General features: G+C 41.4%; 1 protein-coding gene across 6 annotated transcripts in view; it reads left to right on the forward strand.

Moving 5' to 3' along the window:
• PIKFYVE (phosphoinositide kinase, FYVE-type zinc finger containing) overlaps positions 1–22,833 on the forward strand; it is a 68,813-nt gene extending 45,980 nt beyond the window's left edge. For 5 of the 6 annotated variants that reach the window (XM_086615685.1, XM_086615687.1, XM_086615691.1 and 2 more), the window contains 21 exons: positions 2,177–2,348; positions 3,685–3,863; positions 4,314–4,427; positions 5,727–5,835; positions 5,949–6,103; positions 6,628–6,718; positions 7,746–7,806; positions 8,407–8,550; positions 8,721–8,841; positions 9,244–9,372; positions 9,972–10,067; positions 10,802–10,885; positions 11,328–11,419; positions 12,073–12,237; positions 12,433–12,492; positions 12,927–13,103; positions 13,855–13,958; positions 14,235–14,363; positions 15,711–15,972; positions 18,118–18,192; positions 19,143–22,833. In XM_086615685.1, the coding sequence (XP_086471811.1) occupies positions 2,177–2,348; positions 3,685–3,863; positions 4,314–4,427; positions 5,727–5,835; positions 5,949–6,103; positions 6,628–6,718; positions 7,746–7,806; positions 8,407–8,550; positions 8,721–8,841; positions 9,244–9,372; positions 9,972–10,067; positions 10,802–10,885; positions 11,328–11,419; positions 12,073–12,237; positions 12,433–12,492; positions 12,927–13,103; positions 13,855–13,958; positions 14,235–14,363; positions 15,711–15,972; positions 18,118–18,192; positions 19,143–19,258 (2,635 nt within the window). In that variant the 3' untranslated portion in view covers positions 19,259–22,833. The remainder of the gene's footprint in view (positions 1–2,176; positions 2,349–3,684; positions 3,864–4,313; positions 4,428–5,726; positions 5,836–5,948; positions 6,104–6,627; positions 6,719–7,745; positions 7,807–8,406; positions 8,551–8,720; positions 8,842–9,243; positions 9,373–9,971; positions 10,068–10,801; positions 10,886–11,327; positions 11,420–12,072; positions 12,238–12,432; positions 12,493–12,926; positions 13,104–13,854; positions 13,959–14,234; positions 14,364–15,710; positions 15,973–18,117; positions 18,193–19,142) is intronic. The other variant, XM_086615686.1, reaches the window with a different exon arrangement.

A 22,833-nucleotide genomic window follows, 5' to 3' on the forward strand; every position in this document is an offset into this window, starting at 1 on the left:
GCAGAGCAGGTTGTGTCCTAGTGTTGTGGTTTAACCTGGCCAGTGACTAAATGAATAGGGAAGAGAATGAAAGGGGAAAAGGGAAGGAGACTCATGGGTTGAGATAAGAACAATTTAATAATAATAATAATATAAAATTAAAAGTAATAATGATAAAATAATAATATATGAAAACATATATAGTGATAATAATAGATATAAACAAGTGATGCAGAGTATAATTGCTCACCATCTGCTGACCAATGCCTGTCTCATCCTGGCAAATGATCCTGAAACAGATAAGTCCCGATGCTGCAGTCCTGGATGAGTGAGAGGCCTGAAAAGAGAGTGAGAGAGAAATAAAACTTGGCGAGTCCAAGAGAGTCCTCCCAGAAGAGAGAGAACGATTCCAAGTTCTGGTCAGCCCTCGTCTATATACTGGGCATGATGTTGCATGATAGGGAATACTTCATTGGCCAATTTGGCCCCCAATCTTAAGTCTAAGTTCAAATCATAAGAGGACTTGTGGGCCCTTTGTCCTGGCTGTGCTTCCTCCCAGCCTGTTGTACTCTTGCACACTGGCAAAACATGGGAAACTGTAAGGTCCTTGCGGTCTCAGTGTCAACTATAAACATCAGTGTGCTATCAATATTCTTATTATAACAAATCCCAGACTAAATGCAAAACAAAGAGCTATTCTAGCTACTAAAACCAAAGCAAACACCTAACTCTATCCTAGCCGAAACCAGGACACCTAGTAAAGCTTACCACTTAAATCTGTTGCTCCCTTTGCTTTATTATCATGCTGCAGTGAAACAGGAACTGGATTTAAAAATTCACTTACTCATGCTCACTTCTTACAAGCAAACATATGCACTGCTTTCCCACTTTGGCCCTGTCCTTCTTATTTCCTTTAATGAGGAAGTGGAACAGATTATGAAATAAGACAAGTTCATGAGGACAAATGTGTTTACTTCGCGCTTTCTTGTAGTAATTAGGGCTCTAAGGGCCTAGGTAAGTATCTGAGCATGTATTCCAAATAACTGTTTTTCAAGACAAGCAACCGTACTGATCACAATTTTCTGAGATTCCTATTTGAACCTATACAAGTTCTGGAAAAAAAACTACTCCTTTAGTGTTATCTAAGCGTCAGTGTAAGGCTTTGTCATATCTGCCAGGTGGCTAATGTAAATGGTCCAGAACACTTTTAGCCCTGGCAGAGTACTGTGTGATGTATTTGATCTGACAGGGGTGCAAGTTGTTACATTTCAGTAACAACCAGCACTGCCAGAATCCCAGCAGGCTGTGATAACGGATAGGTAGCCCGTGGCTCCTCAAAGACATAATTACTGTGTTCACTCCATTGGCCACTTGTATAGCAAAATGCTCTTAATGTTCAGCTTTCTCTGGAGGAACAAGTATTTCTCCTTGTGATTATCAATGAGCAGGAGGAGGAGCTTAGCTGTCCACTTTTAAGTTCTTATTTTTCTCTGCTGACTAGCTAGCATGTGCCAAAGTGAATGCTTCTCAATCTCCATAGTTTCAGCAATTAAAATTATTTTTTGTATTTTTTTCATATAAGCCAGGACGATCTGGGCTTTTTTAGACTCTCTCTGTTTTTGAAGAATTCCCTATTTTACTTCAGTACCTAAACAATTCAGATTTTATTTTTCTAACTTAAAAGAAACACATTCCAAGACAAGTTGCAGGTTTTTCTGTTTGAAGAGGTTATATGGCACTGTTTTGCTCACCTCTTCTTTCAGGAGCTGAAGCAGTACCGTTTTGAAGTCTTTTTGGCACATCTTTGTCCTCAGTTGCCTTTGCTCTGGTACACTGCCAAAGTGGTCTTTTAATTTGATGCTAAGCACTTCCAGGTGCTTGATCCATATTTTGCGGACTACATGGAATACGCTGGTAGAAAGTGGTTCATTGTAAAAAGATTGCGATACCAACCGGTATCCAGTCACTGCTTTTGGGACCTATACAGCCATTGCTCGCAAGGGAGCTTCCCTACATGCTATTTCTAAATGAGTACGATTCACTCTGCAGAAACAGCCTTCACTAAAGGCTTAGGAAACTTTTACAGGAAAGATAAATAGTACCATGGTATTAAAGGGCATATTAGATACGCTGAATCAATTCTTCAGCAGTGCCTAGTGTGTGATCATTCACAAGTGTTTCCATTTCTCTCTCTAAGGCCTTCCTACCAGTGCCCCAGTATGTTCTGTGAAACACCAATGGTGCACCACATTCGTCGCTTTGTTCATGGGCAAGGCTGTGTGCAAATTGTGTTAAAGGAGCTGGACTCCCCAGTCCCTGGGTACCAGCACACCATTCTTACCTACTCCTGGTGTAGACTGTGCAAACAGGTAAGGATATGGACTTAAGAATCATTGCTATTCCAATTTCGTATGGCTGTTGTGACTGGCCTTATACAGAAAGGCAGCATTTCTGAGAAAGTGCTCACTCCTGGGGCTATGACTAAACTAGCACAAAACCTGTTACTGATACAGATGTTCTCGCATATCTACAAAGTCTGGGGCTGTTGAGGGTGAAACATCTTGGATGAGATAGTCCTGTTGGAAAGTGTCAACCCTGACTCTGAGAGGATAGGTTTAAGTGGGGTCAATATATTACTGGAAACTAATTTCTGACACATGGGAAAAATGGAGTTGCACTCTTATAGGTGAAGAGTATGGTCCCTTCTCTGCAGTGGATCAGTACAAGCATCAAAAGAATCTGTGTATGGGGAAGGGCAGGCACTGAGACCAACTAACTTAGTAACTGGCTAAAACCACTTGGTATTCTTTGATCTGCTATGGACTGGACAGTCTGTATTGCATCAGTATGATGTCTAGACTTCCTTTAGTAGTCATTAGAAAGTACATAAAATCTTCATTAGAGGGATGATAAATTGCTTTTAAAAAAACACAAGGTAGTAAGATGGTGTATTTTCTGAAACTCGTTCTGTAATTTAGCTAAGAAAATATTACCAGCTGGAGACTTGTCTCTAGCTAAACATTGTAAAACTTAAGAGCCTTCAAAGAGATGAGAATAAAACTTAATTAAAAAAGATTCATGCAGTGCCTGAAAGGCAAAACATCTTGATTACCTATGTGGATGACTCAATTCACCTACTTATGCTGGTTTAAACACGGGTGTTGGATTTAAAGATACTTGGAGGATGTTAATGTAATTGCTGAAGGCAGGCCCTATGCTTCTGTGTATACACCTGTTCTATAACCTTTTATTTCTGTGTGCTCATGTAAACATTAATATGTTTGTGGCTATTGAGTATGTGTAAAGTGGTGACTACTCTAAGCTTGCAAGCACTGCTGAAATTGGAATACACTGCGGAGCAATACCAATGTATTTGTAGCTGAAGAACCACCAGGGAAAAAGTATGTGATGAAACTACTGCTGCTGACTGGTCTGTGCAGAGAAATAGCATCCCAGATATAAGCTTCTGTCAAGGGTATGTTTGCATTCCCCCAACTTAGGACCTGTCATCATCAACTAGCAGTTGTTGTTCATCTGATTTATTTTAACTATTTGTTGGCCTTAGCTTTGCATAAATGCTGTCTTTGTGGTTGCTTTTGTTATGGGTGCTTCTGGTACTAGAAATACCAGATTGCTGTCTAGGTTAGCCTGTCCTTAATCTTGGTTGAAGGATGAAATTAAGACACCTGGCTTTCAATTTTGCAGGTGACACCAGTTGTTCCCCTTTCCAATGATTCTTGGTCTATGTCTTTCGCAAAATACCTTGAGCTGAGATTCTATGGGCACCAGTACACTCGAAGGGCCAATGCAGAGCCTTGTGGTCATTCCATTCACCATGACTATCACCAGTATTTTTCCTATAATCAGATGGTGGCGTCTTTCAGGTGAGGTCCACTGCTAAAAAATTTCTTCTCTCCCTAGTACTATGTGAAGCATATAGCTGTAGTAAGGGTTCATCAAGTCTGTCCTTCGCTTTGAGTATGGCATGGGATTGTGCGCTGGCTCGCAGAGAGTATTATGGGTGTCATCACTGTCCCAGATGGGGTGGGCAGTGATCTTAAGAATGGATAGCTCCAATTCATGATACAAAAGGGAGACACTTTTCTCTGTCGAATCTTGGAAACTTTCAGAATTTTGTTTTTGCAGCGTGATCTGTGGTTTTACTTTTTGCCTAGGAGATAAATGAACAAGGTGTTATTGTTACTAAAAGTAACTAAAGCCCTGAATTCATTGACAGTGCCCGTTTTCATATAAGGGCCACAAACTGCAATATGGTGTAGAACTAGTACTTTGTGAGGAGAGTCTTGTTAAGAGCTGTTGTATTGCGTTTCCAGCTACTCTCCAATCCGACTGCTTGAAGTGTGTGTCCCGCTCCCCAAGATCTACATCAAACGGCAGGCTCCATCAAAGGTTACTATTTTGCAGGATCTCAAGGATTTCTCTCAAAAGTAAGCTTTGTTTTTAATGCCTTCTTCTGCTTATTTGTATTTTGGACTTTTATTAGCAGAACACAAAACCAGTTTTGCTAGTATAGATAACACTTGCTAAATATTCATTACTTAATAGAAAAGTAATGGTTATAAACACATTTTTATGTGCATATACTTCTAAGGGAGGGTTGTATTGGAATATTCTTTATTACCTTTACCTGCTCTGTCTGTACTAAACATCTTTTCATCTGGCGGAAATTCAGCTTAAACATAGCCACTAGAAATGAAGATTCTTCTCTTCGTCTCTGAATTTTTCACTGATGTTTGCGTGATACAGTGTGTGTCTGATATTGTCAAGTAGCCACTGAAAGGTTGGCCATTAGCTGGTGTCTGAAATGTTGCCTTGTCTTACAAAACACCTTCTCAAGCACAGCTAAAGTATTTTGAATTCCTCCCTCTAATGCTAAAAATTGAACAGAGGAGGTGGTCCTAGAAGGCTTAATCTGAAAACTGCAGGTAACACTTTATGCCCTTACTCTAACATTCCTTTTTGGAAGATCTGACCAAGTTTAAATTCTACCTTCAGCCCAGAAAAACTAGAGCATTGCTGAAATCAAACAGAACTGTTTTCATTGTATTGGTCATGTGGCAACTAAACACTCTGGTGTGTAAAAGACGTTGCCTTTGTTAGCTATTGAATGTGGTAACAGCAGACAGTCTAGCACCTTCTTGTAGTCTAAGGTAAACTAACATAAGCTTAGACACTTAAAATATTCGAACAAAAAAGTGGGAGATGGGCATGATGGAAACTATATTAAATCCAGTCTGACTGCTGTTCTGCCTGGTGGCAGCATTCCTGTATGGCTCATGTGTCTGTGACTGCCTGACTTCAGAACCTGTTGAGCTTTGTTTAGAGCTGAAACAGCGTTACTCACTGACTGTTTCTGAGCCCTTCTGGTGGAGATGTAGCTTATAGTCCCAGATTCTTCCTAGGCACAGATGACACCAGTTCTCCTCTGCTAGTAATCTGTTTGTGACCTTTGTATTGCTCTCTGTTCCGTTCCACTGCTTCAAAACTTATTCTTAAGTTATGAGGAGGAATGTCAGTGTGTGTAAGTTCTAGGTTTCTGCTATACTAATGAATTTTTTCCCAACTTTCCCTGTAAATTCAGTGGGACAGCCTACTTTGCAGAAGACTGTCGTATATCATCTTTTGTTTTCTTAAACACTAAATTTTAATGCATTCAGACTTTTATTAAAGAATGTTGAAGGTGTTCAAAGTAGTCACAGCTTAGCTTTTTGCATTCCTGTTGACAGGGTGTCACAAGTGTATCTTGCTGTTGATGATCGCCTTGCTTCTCTGAAAACGGATACCTTCAGCAAAACAAGAGAAGAGAAGATGGAAGACCTCTTTGCCCAAAAGGAGGTGATGGACTATTTCTTCATTGGCAGACCGCAGACTGCAAAGTGTATGGAGAAGGCACTTAGATCTGGTGTCATCTCAGGTCACAGAACACTTGACAGTTTTTCTTTTGGCAGATGGAAGAGGGAGAGTTTCGAAACTGGACTGAGAAAATCCAAGCAAGGCTGCTTTCGTCATCATTAGACACACCTCAACAGCTGCAATCTGTTTTTGAGTCTCTGATAGCTAAAAAGCAAGGACTTTGTGAGATGCTACAAGCCTGGAATAACAGGTAAGAGGACACGTGTTGGAATCATGACCAACACTGGTACTGTGTTGGTTATAGAAGGGAAGAGGTTCTTTTGTACTTTCTCTCCCTGTAGTGTAATTGCTATATAGAATGTGTTATGACAGCTAGTGCTGAATGTCCTCTACTGGTTAAGACCACAGCGCTGGTTATAACTGGAACAGAAAATCATTTGAGGTCAGATAATAGAAGTATTGTGCTGTAGAGCAGAACTTGCGTCTGAGGGAAAGTGTCATTTGAATAAAGGTGGAAGAGAGGCACATGAGAAAGTAATTAATTGGGTGAAATTATCTCAGAGGTGAAGCAAGAGGTTCTCGTTTTGGCCATTTGAAACGTAGCTTTGGCACATGTTAGCAACCATCTGAGTTTGCAGTAAAGACTTGTGAAGGCATGCTTGGCTGTAGTATAGAGAAACTTCATAACTTGTGCCTTTCATAGCTGATGTCTATAACCTATCTTTTGATTAATTTTTCTTTGGACTTTGTTTGGATTTTGTTTGTTATTTTAAGATTGCAGGATCTCTTCCAACAAGAGAAAGGGAGAAAACGTCCATCAGTACCACCCAGCCCTGGGAGACTGAGGCAAGGTGAAGACAGCAAGGTATGAGTAGCAGACTAGAAGCTACTTAAACCTTTTTTTTTTTTTTTTCCCCTGAGGCAACACAATAGTCTTAAGACTGGCTTCAGTTCACTTAGGAAACTTGTTTCAGTGCATCATGTAGTTTTCAGCTGTAAAAGCTTGAACTGCATGTTAGTATACATATCTTTTTCTAAAGCAGTGAACCAAGAGCCATATTACACAGAAGATGACTAAGTATGAATAGAATTTGATGATTTTCTGTGGTATTTGTGTAGTGTTCATCTGAATATCGACAGTGGAGAGCTGCACTCATTGTCAGGTGTATGCCTAGATAGGAAGGAGGTCACCTTGTTAGACCTAAGGTTGTTGCTCATCACATTTGTCCCTTGTGAAAAAGAAAAGGCGAAAATTATTAGGAGAGGCAGAGCAAAGAACACAGGAAGAACTCCTAATGAATTTGAAGGTTCATCTCTGTTCTGTGATACGTCCTGTGGGAACTGGCTGAGGGGATTGATTTTGGACTACTGGCTCAAGAGCTCTGTCTAAGGGTACAGTTGCCAGCATGTTGAACAACCACCCTGTAGGGAGCTGGTACCCTGAGAAAATGTCCAGACTGCAAGACAGTGCAATATAAACATAATAAAGCGAGGCTGAACTCCCAATATTTCTGACATTACCAAGGCGCACTGAGAAACCCTGTGAGATCCTGGATTTGCTCTGCTGCATACATATGTGTCCTTTCCACTTAACACACGTTTGCTGGATGCTAAAATGCACTTAACCTTGATCTAGTAGCAAGTTTGTACAAAGGTTTATACAAAGGAAGAGTGTAGTCTTAAAAGCGGCACACAAAGATGATAGCAGTCATAGCATCTTGTGAAGCTGGGTTGCTGTTGCCTTGTCTTTTTTGTGTGGTGGCAGGTACAGTGACAGTGCAGAGGGTGAGTGCTTTGTTGTGGTACACCCGCTTTTGCAAGCGTTCCACAGAGGAAGGGATACAGCTATAAAGAGCTTGGCATCAACATTGGTATTTTGTTATTCTGCCTAGATCAGTAGTATGGATGCTTCGCCACGCAATGCTTCTCCAGCACTGCAAAATGGAGAGAAAGGTCTGTTGTTCGTTTATTTATTTATTTTTCTTAAGCTACCAAAAGAAGCTTGCTGTAACCCTTTCCCTGACATAACATGGGAGCCTTTGTCAAGTTTGGTAATTTGGAGAAACAGTGAATCCCTGTTGTGTGAGATAGAAATAAGACAATTTTTGCCTTACTATTATAAAAAGCAAAATCTGCTTCTAATATGAAGCTGAGTTACTAATGATACTAAATTGGCCGGCAAGGTTTTTCCTTTGAACTCGAGTTTAGAAAGCTCTCAGAGGCTTTCTAAATAACTGAATAACTATGTGGAATTTGAGAAGTGCCTCTTGCTTCTTTTGTGAAGTGGTTACGGGTGCTGAGACCTCTTACCGGTGAGGAATACTGAGAGTTTGTGGGAACTGAAGGTAGTGGATATAAGTGTGTGCATCTTCTGGACATTATGTTCCACACTGAACAGCTTGCCCTTTCCTTTGCTCTTGGTGGCCCTACCTGCTTTCTAAGTAAAACCTTCTCAAAAGTAGACACCGATAGTAGCTTGGCCTGGGAGCAAGCAATATCGCTTCCGACAGTCACTTAAAATGCTTTCTTCTTTAACTGTCCTCATACTCTCAGAGGATCGTTTCCTGACTACTATATCAAGTCAGACCTGCACAGGCTCCACCCATCTTCAGCTGCCCACCCCTCCAGAGGTTGTATCTGAGCATGTGACTGGTGCCAACACACTGTCTGAACAGGATACAACAAGCAGCTCGGAAGGTATAGTTCAGTTGTGGTCTTGTGTTCTTTCTCTTGCTTCTCTGTGGCAAGTGTATGGGATCTGTTTAGGAATCGGCAAATCTGGTAACTCTGTGGTCTGCAACCTTTGTTATGAATTTACAGCTTGACGTTTGGTATTGTAATGCAGACTTAATCTACCTGTGTTCCAGATGTGTTTGATGGCCACTCACTGGGATCGACAGACAGTCAAGTGAAGGAAAAGTCTACTATGAAAGCTATTTTGGCTAACTTTTTGCCTGGAAACAACTATAACCCCATTCCATTTCCCTTGTAAGTACTGCATAATATATATGATGTACAAAATTAGCAGCCTGGTCAAATTGCAAACAGAGCCATGCATGCTTCCTTTGCTCAGTATATAATTTAAGTCATCACTTGAGTTTGCCTCCAAATAAGCTATAGAACTTCCTCAAGGCAAGAAGTTTTCTGTGTCTCTTCTAGGTGTTTGTACCTTACCTGCTTTTCTTGTGGTGATCCACCCTTGTGCATATACGTTACCAGTTTCTCCTCCTCCTAGCAGACGTTCCTCCTCAGAATGCTTGTGGGAGGGGAAGGGGTGGGGGGAAGAGGAAGAGAAAGGTGCCTTCATGACTGCAGGGAGGGAGCAGCAATGTCCTTCCTTAGCAAAGATTTACTAAAAGCTACATGCCTGCCTCTTGTTTTTGCTTCCAGACTTCTTCCAAGGGTTGGACTCAAATTGGCATTGTCTGGGTGTAGGTCAGGTTCAATGGCTACTGCATGTGCCCTCAAGTCTCCCCCTCATGTGAAAATGGGCAGGCTGGAAAGTCTTTCAGCTACTTGGTCTGTGTGCTTTGTAGTGTTTCTGGTTTGATACGAGCCTAACGTTTGGCAGCCTGAGTTTAACTTCTGAATCCTACCCCCAGGGTAGTAGTGGAGGCCATGGGCTAATGAGGTAAAACTTAAGTGACTGGACCGTACAGATAAGTAAAAGAAAATCTTACAGAAATCCAGGACGGTCTTGGGAATTTTCTGTGCTAAACTGCTTGTTCAGAAAAGAGTCCAGGTTTGTCCCCTAACTTCACTCTGCAAGCCACACTGCAGAACGCTCAAGCTCAGGCAGGTTTTGGTGCCATTAGAAACAGTGGCTGCTAAACAGAAATAGACTCTTACTCTAACTTGGAGCTGGTCTTCTGCCATAAGCAGCTTGCTTGAAGTGCCGATTGCCCTAACACATTACCGTTTAGATTTAACCACATAGCTGTGAATGTGTCTGTTGTGAGAAGCTGCTCTGGGGAGCTGTGGTTCCATGCTGAGACTTGCAGCTTGTGCCTGGGAGTGCAGTGATGAGATCTGGATTTTGACCAAAACTTAACCTGTTTTTTTCCCCACAAACTTCTATGATCTACTAACGGTCTCCCTATTATGTCATTTTCATTTAGTGACCCAGATAAGCACTACCTAATGTATGAGCATGAACGTGTACCTATTGCAGTCTGCGAGAAAGAACCAAGCTCCATCATAGCTTTTGCTCTCAGGTACTGGTGAGATTTTGCTGTTTATCTGACACATGTACTTTTGCAGCTTTTCTGTGCAAGGAATGTTTAAATCCTAAGGGTAGCGAACAAGCAGGACGGAATTTCTTCACTCAGTTGCCTTGAGAGTTTCTGCCAGAGCTGAAGTTCTCTCCTTTTGCTACTGAGATATAAAAAGCAGGTTTTCCAACTTGCAATGGGATTTTGGGCTTTTCTTGCCGAACTCTAGTACACAAAAATGAACTAGTAGCGTTCCTTGAAATGTGATATTTGTTAGAGAAAGAAGTGCAACTGAACTTTGTTCAGCTCTCCCACCTGGAGGAAGTGCAACTGAGCTAGGGAATGGCAGTTAGTTGTTCATACTGCAGTCTGTCCCTTGTCTACCTTTGGCCATAGCAGCTCTTGCCACTACTCAGCTCTACAGACCAGCTGCTTCAGTAAATCCTGGGGTTTGCATGTCACAAGGCAGCGCATTCTTAAACTATGGGAGAGGAAGAAACAAGGGAGATTTTTCTTGCAGTATGATCTAGAGCAGCTTCTGTTCTAAGGGAGCTAAGTTCTAATTGTATGAAAAAAAAAAAAAAAAACGAAGAAGAGGTTTTTCTACTGTGTTTTTTTTTTTTTTCCTGTGACTGTCTCTGAACTGAATCTTTAGGTCGGTGTTACAGAATCTCCCACAGAACAGCTGACTTTTTTTCTCTTTCTTTTTCTTGTTTTTATTTTCCTTTTACCTTCAGTTGCAAGGAGTACAGAAATGCCCTGGATGAGTTGTCCAAAGCATCTCTGAAGAACAGTTCTGAAGAAGGACTACAGCCAAACAGGTTACATGCAGGCACTACAGTATACGGAACGAACGCACAGGAATTGTAGTGAATAACCCAAAACTAGGATGAGGAGGGACCCTCAAAATATGGCTCTGTTAAGATCTCTGCTTTCTGATGGAATCTGATATGTTCCATGTAACCAACACATACTTCTAGTATCTGAGTTTTCATTTCATGTCAGGGTTGGTGCTGTCTCCGTCACCTGATCCTTTGCCTGTGTGCATGGTCAGGATTACTGGGCCTGCTTACCTTTCCTGTGGTGATGGATGGAACTGTTGTTATGGAGCCCTGAGAGGTTTTTCTCAGGGAGATGGAGGTGTATCCTCTTCCTTTAGAAGTACTTAGTATTAGGCATGGAGAGGAAATAAATGTACAGGACTGAAGCAGTAGTATCTCAGGTGGCAGTATTTGTTGGGACTTTTTTTCTTTCTCCTTTCAGCATGTCAGACAGCAAACCAAAGAACAGTAGCCCTGTCCGCCTGCCTGAGGTTAACACGGGTCCTTCAAATCGCAATGCAGAACCAGAACAGCGTAAGATGATTTTGCCAAAATGATATCCATGATGCTAATCTTAGCTTAGACGACTTAAGTCCACTTAACCTGGGTTCCAGCTCTTGTTGAAGTTAAGTTAGAACAAAGAAAACTAATTCTGAGTTGAAATTGTGATTAGTCTTAGAGTTGAAATGATGTAGAACATGGCAGGGCAGGGGGGTGTGTGTTGGTTTTTTGAATTCTGTGCCCATGATGGCTTTCTCTGGTTCTTATGAGATCAGACTATCATTCCCTGATTTAATATGTTAGGATGTAGTGGACCTTGGGTTGTTCTTGTCTAGCCTGTTCAGTGGGGTATGATGCCCATAATATGTTCTGACCTCTTTTGGCACCACCTTCTTTAAAAAGATGGCAATTAAAATATTTTGAAATGGAGAAGTGAGGTTCTTATTATATTAAAGACGCTAGTGCTTGGCTTGCATTTTCAAATGACTCAACGTTCCAGAACGATACTTAGAACACTAAGCTAAGCTGATGGACCTTGGTTGCCTGAAGAATAGCAGATGAGTTACAGTTGAATGACATCATTCGTCTAGACTAATGAATCGAGAATGCTTATCGTATGAATCATGCTTTTATTAAACTGCCCATGGAAATGCCAAAGCCAACTTCTTTATCCCTTTTCACTCTAGCAAAGAAACCGTCTGGCGTTTTGTCTTTCTTCCGTGGCACGGGAGGGAAGAGCCCAGACCTGTCTTCCCAGAAGAAAGAGACCTTACGTGGGGCTGACAGTGCCTACTACCAGGTTGGACAGGTGGGCAAAGAGGGAGCAGAAAACCAAGGAGCAGAGCCTCAAGGTACAAGACTGTTGAGTTCATCTTCCGTCTTGGACTGTTACTTCTCCCAAACCACGTTCATATGTATAGTTCCCTCTCTATTTTTGGAAAAAAAAATGTTTTTCTTGTAATGTGAGTTTACAAGTAGTATCTTACATGAGTTTCTCAGTAATAATAACGAACAATCCTGACTGAATGATTCCTTTATGCCTTCAGATGATGTAGATGGAGGAGATGGACAGAAGAAACAGCTGGTGAATCCCCATGTGGAACTCCGTGAGTAGCTGTAAATAGTAACTTGAAGTCTTAGCTCACAAACTTCATTCTTCATGCAAATGTAATGGAAATCTTGAAGTTAATTTTTTTTTTCTTTGTATTGAGTAGGAAGTAAAAACCCAGCAAGAAAAAAGCAATGCAATTTTTACTTACTGTAATCAATCTGTTACAAAAATACCCCTTTTAAACTTTTTTAACTTATCTTTTGTCTGGACACTTTCCCATGGCATATACTGTGAGCTGACCTAAAAAGGGTTGACTTTTCTGTAAGTTTTCCATTTAAGTCCTATTGATTTAAAAGTACAATAGGTGTCAGAGAGGGATGTTTAGCACAATAGTATTCTTCTAGACATCAGTAAAATCTCGGAGTGCCATCTCAGGTAGTCAGTGAGTATTGCATGCTGTTATTGAGGAAGACCTTTTATTTTTTGCAGAGTTTTCAGATGCGAATGCCAAGTTCTACTGCCGGATTTATTATGCTGGCGAGTTTCACAAGATGCGTGAAGTGATACTGGGGAGCAGTGAAGAGGACTTCATCCGATCCCTCTCTCACTCTATGCCCTGGCAGGCACGAGGTGGCAAATCTGGAGCTGCGTTCTATGTGACTGGGGGTAACTGCAGCTTCTTCCCCCTTCATAATTAGAGAGTATTATTTCAGGATGGTGGTGGTTAGTGTGTCATTTAATCCCTGATTTCCTCTAGCCAGAGGGTTGCTGACTGTGAAATGGCCACTCAGAAGGGAAAGCTAAGTGGATTGTTCTAGGGCCTTCAATATCAGATTATTTGTCTCTTTGTACATGCAGGAGAATAAAGTGTAGTTCTGTTTTTCAGTAGTAGCAGCTAGGGAGGCCAGTTGAACAGAAGGGTTGTACTCTCTTAGAGAGGCTTCGGAAAACAAAAACTTGAGTAGAATTCAAGGAAAACTGGTTATTAAACACAGTGTTTCTTATAATCCCACATGCTATAATTGATTTATAGGATTTATTTTTTTTAAAAAAAAACAACCGTGGCCGATTCTAGACTCCTGCTTAAAGCAGGTCTTGAATGAAAGGGTCTGTAGGCTGTTGCTGTTGTGTGTTTAAGCAGCCCATATTGCTGAGATAGATCTACCTTAGGCAGTCTCTTCTCACTGATTTGCTAGAAGGCTGATACCCAGAAAGGCTGAAATTCTGAAATTCAGAATATATGAAGTAAAAAAGTTTCTAGGAACGAGCTTCTGTAGCTAAGGATTTAATAGAATTGTAGTCCTTTAATTTTTCAAACCACTTCAGCTGCGTGACAGTCCTAAAGAACTTGCAACTAATACATCACTTACTGCGTGTAACTCAGTAAGTTATCTGCCTTTGTCTGATGTTAAAACAGATGATAGATTCATCTTGAAGCAGATGCCACGTCTGGAAGTCCAGTCGTTCCTTGACTTTGCTCCGCACTACTTCACTTACATCATTAATGCAGTTCAGCAGAAGGTATTGTTTTTTTTTCTTTAAAAAAGTGCCTTTTATTTTAGGCAATGCTCTGTGTTTTATAAACTAGTAACAGTTTCTGTTAACCCCTTTCATTTGACTGAAAGAAAACGTCAGAGGTATGAGTTGTTCTAATAATGTGTTTTTAAGATGAAAAGTGGGAATTTTGCTAAAGCTTCTAAGCTGTAATACACAGTCAGACAGAACAGTGGTGCCTCTGGTATTTGATTGCTGATTGCCTGTATACAGAGGTCTTACCCCATGCCTTCTCTTCATCAGAAGCCCACAGCACTGGCCAAAATCCTTGGGGTATACCGAATTGGATACAAGAACTCTCAGAACAACACTGAAAAGAAGCTGGATCTACTTGTGATGGAAAACCTTTTCTACGGCAGGAAAATGGCTCAGGTAAGAACCAAGCATTCTATTCCCTTGCAGTGCAGTTCTGACTGGGAGCAAGAGCAGGGTTACCAGTAGCTGTCTGGGTAACCTTTAAAATTTGCATGTGCTGTCTATATCTAGCACTTTTCAAAGATGACAGTTCATGCCTGTTTCCTTGTTATGTGATCCTCTGTAACTTGATGCCCGTGTTGGCTAGTTCAGGTAGCTGTAGTGCAGACTTCGGTTTTTGGAAGTCTTATTTGTCCCTGCATCTCCAGTGTCTGAGAGAAAGCATTGCCAACCTAATTAGGAAAGTGTGAAACCTTTTGCAAAGCTTTTAGAAGGAGTAACTGGGATTATAGACTAATTTGTTTTAGGAGGAGAGCCTCACTGACGGAGACGGTGAGCTACTGTGCAGGGAGGGGAAACTAACAATGTTTTGAACCCTCTGTTCTCTGTCTGAACCACTTCATGCGTGCGACAAGATTTTGAGTTCAGTCTTGCTCTTAAGTAGAAGAAAATCGACTTTCATGAGGCAGTAGAATGAGGCCCTTAAAATGACTGGGGGAAAATTCTCTTCAAGTACAGAGCTGATGCTGAAAAGGAAGTTTAAACAAATGTCACTTCTAAAACTAGATAGTATCAATTCTTTCCACCTTCCCTCCCAGTGTCCGACCTGAAACAGAGGATATTTGTGGGAGGAGGTTAAGTGAGGGAATTCTAGACAGATGTAAAGGATGATGTTGTGGGTTTTCATTTTCTTAATTTTATTTTTTTTTAACTCATGAGAGTAGTCACGCACTACAACGGAGACCCAAAGAGACTGTGGACTCTATCCCCAGTTAGTCAAGTCTTGACTGGACAGCGCTTGAACTACCTTCTCTAACAGGACCTGCTTCAAGCAGGGCATTGGGCTAGAGACCTCCAGAGATCCTTTCCAACCTAAGGATAATCTGTTTCTTGCCTTGCCAACAGATGTTAAACAGTGCTTCGTGCAAGACCCATCTCTTTCTTTAGTGGCTTTACTATTGTCAGCATTTGAGTCTGTAGAAGGTGGCTGGAAAACTGAGTTTACCCATACAGTATAAAAATAGGGACACCCCTTTTCCATTATATTAGGTTAAATATTAATGAAATAACTTACCTAAATTTGTGAGTTGAAGTGACAGAGCTTTTATGTAGGTTTATATGCTACTCTCCACTCAGGAAACTTTGATTTTTGTAGTACAAAAATGTTTTGTTAATTGTCTTCCCCCTGTGGAGAAGGAGAGAGTTGCTCTACCATGCTGCCTTCTCAAACACTGCAGTTAGTTATGTTGAAGTCTTTAACCTCACAGAACAAGGAAACAAAGTATTGCTGTTCTCCATTTGCAGGTTTTTGACCTGAAGGGCTCCCTCCGGAATAGAAATGTTAAAACAGACACAGGCAAGGAAAGCTGTGATGTAGTCCTGCTGGATGAGAACCTTCTGAAGATGGTCCGGGACAATCCTTTGTACATCCGTTCCCATTGCAAGGCTGTGCTGAGAGCTTCCATACACAGTGATTCCCAGTTTCTCTCCAGCCACCTCATCATCGACTATTCCCTGCTGGTGGGTCGTGATGATGCCAACAATGAGTTGGTTGTTGGGATCATTGGTAGGTTGTCTTTTGTATTTCTTGCTTTCAGCTGGTCAAACTGCTTTCTTCTGGTTTAGGTATTTATAGTACTCTTAGAACTGTACCACCAGCAGAGAGATGTGTGTCAGGAAAGCTTGTCTTCTCCCTGATGGAATACACCCTCACATCTCATGAGTATTCAAAGTGAAGGCAGGAAGTCTTCTCTCCAGCTCTTGCATGGGCTTGTGTTAGCATTTGCATTACTAAGAATATCTGCAGGAGGCCTCACAGATAGTATGAAAAAGCAGTCAGGTGGGTGTTCAACCTACACTTTGACTTCAGTTGAAGTAGGGAAGGTTGTTTGTATACTTTTTTGTGTTTAATCTTTAAAGTTATGTTCAGTAATATTTACGTAGCTGTTTACATTTTAACTTGTGTGGAGGAGATCTAAGGGGAAACAATATTGGTTGGGATGGAAGAGGGAAGTTAAATGTCATGGTATCACTTGTGATCATGTAGTCTGACCTGGGTAATATGGGTGGCAATACAGTAATTACCTTGCCACGTCCTCTGACTTGTGACTGGAAGGTAGAGCCTCATCTTTAGACAGGCAAACTTATATTGTGCAAAAGACTTGGAGACGAAGGCGTTTTGCAGGATGTGGAAGTCACTCTTGGAAATAAGATGCTCTTGAAACCTAGCTCAGAAATGCTTCCAGATGAGCTCTCAAGCCAGGAGGTCTGGATTACTCTTTTTCTGATAAAGCTTGAAAGCCATTCCAATAATACTTCCAGTTGAGAATTGCAGTCCCAGCTACAAAGAACTGCGAATTGTTATTACTTTCTAGTTTTGTAGACTCTTGAATATTTGAGTAAATGGAATGAAACTCTGCTCCTTCTGTGTGCATAGCTTTTTGCTGTCCTATGAAAAGTCTTGCCTGATTAAAGAGTATGTTTTATGGGATATTTAATGCTAACGGTTCTTTCACTGTGGTGAGAACAGCTGTTCATGATCTGAAGGAGCTTGTTTAACACAAATATCTTCAAGAAGAGAGAACATGCCTGCCGTGTCAGGCTGTCACAATGTTCTCTAAATGATACCCTGAGAATTTACGAAGCTGAATTTGTGGCAGGGGCGGAACTGAAAACCATTAGCTTGGACTGAGTTTGAATCTGAGGTCAGAATCTCTACCTATTTTAGATCCTAATGTGATAAAGGAAACAAGTAAGTTAGGGCTGTGAGGAGCTGTGAAGACTATTTGATTTGTAGGTGCTGTTGTGTGGGGCTCTGGGCCTTGGGGCATGAAGTGACAGTATTTATTTCACAAAGTAATGACCAGTCCCAAAGTGTTTTAAGGGAGTGTTTTCAAAGAGTGTTCAGATAAACGGATGCGCCGTAAGATGAGCAGGTCTGGATAAGTTTTGTGTAAAGCACAGCTGAGGTGAAACCTGTGGGTACTTATGGTGGCCTTTTGTAAATCCAGAAGAGGTAAATTCAAAATTGTATAATTACAGCTGTAGTCAAGTGTTGGGTGATAATGATACCCAGTAATGAAAAACTTAACTGCAGCTTCAGCTTTACATACCAGAATGTTCATGTGCTTGTAATGGCTGAACACGCTTTCTCTGAAAGGGGCTTGGAAACAATTCTAAGGCTTCTCCTTGCAGCCCCCTCTTCCAGTCAGGGTCACTGGGAATGTTTTCCAGTCCCCATATTGTGAAGTGAAAAATGTTTGCTTTCTGTTACCAAATCTGTAGATTGCTGCAATCATGAGGAGTACTACTGGCTTAAATGGATAGGTGTCCAAGTTATGGCAAAGTGAGGGTTCTTGATATGTTTCTGGGATGAGAATCAGCTAAATGACTCTTGTAAATAAGTCCTTGAAACTCTAACATGGATAAAAATAGACATGCCTGGGCAGTCTGTTTTTGCAGGGGCAGGAAGAGTCAATTGTGGTCTCGCTGGACTTTTGAGATACCATATTCACCCTACCCAAATATAATCAATACTCCAGAAAGTGAGGCAGCTGGCAGGAGAGACACTGAAGTTCTTCTGGCAATGGGAACCTACTGCTTTCTTGCCCCTTTTGAGGGGAAGTAAATATGTTTTAGAACAGTGTTACTTGAGTTATAGCAGATATGACTGGTTTGTGTGTGGATATTTAATTTTATTTTATTGCAACAGACTATATTCGCACTTTTACCTGGGACAAAAAGCTTGAAATGGTTGTGAAGTCAACTGGCATCTTGGGAGGACAAGGTAAGTCCAGAATGAAAGCAAAACTTTTGATGGTGTTTCCTTGTTACTTGGAAGCTTTCAATAACTATGCTAATGAAGCCACAACTTCCCCACCATGCAGATTTCAACACTAGATTGAGTTGTCCAGAACAGAGGAAGGACTAACAAGTTTCAGTAAACTTAATACATTGATCTCTCTCTGTGTCTGACCTTTTAAGTACTGTAATTCCTGGGAATGGGGTAAAAGTCATCTATTTATCAGACTGTTCTTCTGTTTCTTACTTATCAACTACTCTCAAACTTAGTCATCCATACAGAGATACTAGCAAAAAACCTTGCTGCCTGGTTTCAGAAGACGTTTTGTGAGTCGAGAAAATCTGATATACTCTGAGCTGTTAGTGTGAAGGAATCCTTATGAAATGATTGATTACAGTCCATATTTTGAGGAGCTGAGAAGTTCCCTTTATGGAAGCGAGTAGAGTACCTTTTGTGCAGCATTGCCTAGTGTTGGCCCACGTGTTAGTAGGAGGCCTGGAAAGAGAAGGGAAGGGGAACACTCGATGTACCACTGCTCAGGTGTCTGGAGAAGACAAGAGCATGTCCACAGAGTGAAATTCTTCATGGGAGAAATTTCCATCTCTGCTAGAAAACCTCAAAGACCTGTAAACAGGGGAAGAGGAAAAGAAACATACTAATCAGGGCTGATGTAAAAAGCCTAGATGATTCCTCCAACTTCGGGTATCTCAATTCAGTATTGGAGGTCCAGACCTTGATCTGTCTTCTCTCCTAAATGTTTAAAATAAAAATAAATTAAAAAAATAGGCAGCTAATAATGCTTGTTCGTTCCAAGACCCTTTCATGTACAATATGCCTTCATGATTATGCTGGTGTTGTAATTTCATGTGACATCTGTCTGTACTGCAGTATACTCTTTAGCCCATTTCTGACTGCTCTTGACTCTCACCCATTAGGTAAGATGCCAACAGTGGTCTCTCCAGAACTGTACCGGACCAGGTTTTGTGAAGCTATGGACAAATATTTCCTGATGGTGCCAGACCATTGGACAGGACTGGGCCTGAATTGCTAAGCTACAGCCCATATTGGGAAAGCACAAGAGGACAATGACATTATAGGCCACTCTCTTCCTGCGATCTGTCTGGCAGTAAGCAAGAGGATTGTAGTTCCAGGTCTACACTGACCACGTGCGTCATGTTGTGAAGCGTGAAGTCTGCTTGTTGCACTTTAATCCTCTCTTGGAGGCTGATAAATGAACCAGCCTCACTAAGGATCTAAGCTGTAAGGTACCACTGAACAGTATTGATAAGAGACATTCCCTCTCTCAGTAGGGAAGGTGATGCTATCTCCACGTAAGAGCACTGGAACAGATAGTGTCCAGTTCATGATGGTGTAGAAGTACATGATCTCTGTAAGTCTTGCACTGCCTAAGTGGTGTTGAGTATGAGCAGCTCATGTTTCTGCAGTGGATGTGTGGTACTGCAGATGTGAAATAAACCCCTCTGTCTGTGTGTATGGGTGAGAGAAGAATGAAGATAATTCCTGAGTTCTGGTATTGTTGCAGTGGTCTGTAGTTGACCTGTTTAGGATCCATGAATAACTTGTCCTGCTTATGCTCTGTAGCTTCACTTTTTCCTGAGTTCTGTAAACAGTACTTTTTTTTTTTTTTAAAAGGCAGCTCCACAGCTAAAATTCTGTGTCACTACATCTTTTAAGTTGTATTACTGCAATACAAATCTGTCTTTATCTGTCATAATTTCACTTTAGCTGAATCCCATAAAACTGGGTTGTCAGTCATCAGCTACTGCAAAACCCATAACATATCCCTTCAGTCCTAAACAGTACTTTGATCTGAATGTTGCCCGAATCCCTGGAAACAGGTAACTATGAAATATACCTTTTAATTTAACAAGACTTGATTAATTATAGTTGTGAAGCTGATTAACCCTTTCCTTAGCAGAAGGCACTAAGTTGCTAGACAAAATGAAGCATACTGCCTTAGAGTGACAACTTTGTCCTTATTGAAACCATTGTTCCTGGCAGATCACTTCAAATCTATTTCAGTTCCCCAGGACTTTTCAAACAACACATTTACCTCATGGTGAAACTTTGCCAGGAGAATGTTTTTCTTGCATTTGTGACGTGTTGATGAGAATGGGGATCCATATCTCATCACACTGTGCAGTCCTAATGCAAAAACTGTCTCTTCAACAGTATTAGTTGGTTTTGTTTTTTTTTTTTTTTGCACCACTGAGATGAATGTACTTGTCTTTTTCTGTAAAAAGAAAAACCTGAACTAACAGGTATCTTGTATAATGGATAAGATGTGCAGAGATCTGTGAATTTCTGTTATGACAATAAGCACTTCTTTCCATTTTTATTAATTTTTACATGTTTTTGTAGATGATGAGTTTACTTTTTAGCTTCATTATAATATAGGCCAGTAAATAGGAGGGTTTTTTATTTGTTTGAGAGGCAAGAATACTGTCTTTTGACTTTCAGTCCCTGATGGAAGGACTTCAAATGAACATGGAGTCTGAGACAGTACAGCTCTTTATGACCACTTGCTCGTTTGGACCAGTTGCCTGGTAATGCCATCTTCACTGTAACTATAGATTGAAATGTGCATTTTGTTCACTCCTACTGCGTTCAGTATTTTCTTCTGCAGCAGATGGTGGTGGCTCTATTCAGGAGTGAAAGCTGGGCAGCACTGAGAAAAGAAAATGCCAGCAGTGAGAATTGAACTGTTGGCTCCAAAGCCAACCAGTGTAGCTCAGATCTAAGCTGCCAGGAAGCAAGTCATTTGTGTTGGTAGAAGTCTTCCCCACACCATTGCAAAGCCCTACTGGAGGATGAGCAAAAAATGCTAACCTTGAAGCAGCAGAAATGGAAGAATTCTCACTTCCGCTGTACAATGTAATCATTGTTTCTGGGGGTGCAGTGTTGAAGGCTGCAGTGATGTGTGCTGTGGAAAGATGACATGGTACTTCTTGCTTCCTCTGGCCCAGAATCCCTTCGGTCCAACACAGTGTATGAGGTACAGCTGACCACCTCTGGGACACACCTTGCTTCCCTTGTTGAAATGTACTCCCAGGATGGCTAGCTTTGGGGGGTCCTTGTGTAAAGAGGAACCAGCCAGTCTATCGGCTCAATGCTACTCTCACTTCTGGGGCTTCTACCTTCTGTCTTGATCCATCAATGTGAAAGAGCATGCCATGCAGCCTGAATTTGTTCCAGTCCCAGTTAAAGGCTACATATGTTCTTCCTTCCCCTTCTAAAGTTTACAGGGAAAAAACTTGACTTGCCTGACCAGCTAAGGTGACCCAACAGCAGCTGGTTATGTTATCTTCCACCTTTGTCAGTGTGTGGATTGGTCGATGGAGCATGAATATCGGCAGTGTCATGGCATCTGCACTAGGCTAATGTAGAGCTGTGATGTACTAGCCCTCTCCTGTCACCAGTAACCCTTACTCCAGTGATGTGTGGCCGCTCTATGCTGCTTGACTTCCAGAGTCTCAAGCAGCTGGCTCTAAAGCAATGTGATCATCTGACTGTAGCTAATGTTCTTCTGTACATGACAGCATGAGGCTCTCAGCACTGTAAAAGTGAGAGAACCTTCCACTGGCCAGCTGCTTTGCAGCCTGTGAATGCAGAGCCTAGATGTGTGAATCGTGACTACCTTGGGCTGAAGTTATAGCAGTTGGAGAGATTTTAGGAGTCTCCTTTTGAGCTGGCATCAACAGCTGACTTTGGGTCAGGATGTGGCTGATAGACTAGTCCTGATCACAACTGGAGTAAATAGCAAACCACTAGTCATGCGTAGCACAGTAGCCGCAGAATCAACTGGAATTGGGACATCTTTGGGTGCCATGTGACGTAAAGCTGTAAGCATTTCTAGTTCAAATCCCAGTGGTTGAACAGATCTCCTCAAATGTTCCCTTTCCAGAATAAGAATTGTCCTGGCATTTCACTTGCTACAAAGCTGACTTTCTCAAAAGGAGAGCAATACTTCATGCAGAAGACTTGTGGGGCTGTTAGGCCTGTGTCCCTGCAGCATGCCTAAGGATGTCCTAGGGGAACAACCTAGATGTTACTTGACCCCTTTGAGGTTTTTTTTTTAATTTCTTTATAACACGGGTTTAGTATATATTTGTGTAAGCAAATCCTAGTTGCAAACATGTAGATTGCATTTGTTGGGAGCTACACAGGCTCTCTTTCTTCTGTTGTTTTCATCGGAGGCCTTGTGACAAACGTTTAAATCTTGTCCCAGTCAGAAGTGATGACTTGCTTTGAGTCATTGTGTAGATGGTGGAATGCCTTGAAGTGGCCCAGCGATGCATTCTGTCCTCCAAAAGCACATGAGGGACTCTTGCTGGTTGAGTAGCTCTGCTGGTCTCAGGGGAGTTACCTGTGGAGTGGACTCTCCTCTGAGAATGACCGAAACCAAAGGAATTGCTCATTAGCAGGTGGCCAGACTAACCATGATTCAAAGCACTTAATGTACCATAATGTATGTATTTCTAATCTATCTTGGTTCAGCTGTATTTTATAAAATTGATGTACTAAATTATTTGAGAATAACTGCCTTGACTACTTGGAGGATCAAAATGTAGTGTATATAGATACAAATAAAGTGACTAAAATATA

This window comes from Tauraco erythrolophus, chromosome 8, assembly GCF_009769465.1.
Source record: "Tauraco erythrolophus isolate bTauEry1 chromosome 8, bTauEry1.pri, whole genome shotgun sequence".
Taxonomy (NCBI): domain Eukaryota; kingdom Metazoa; phylum Chordata; class Aves; order Musophagiformes; family Musophagidae; genus Tauraco; species Tauraco erythrolophus.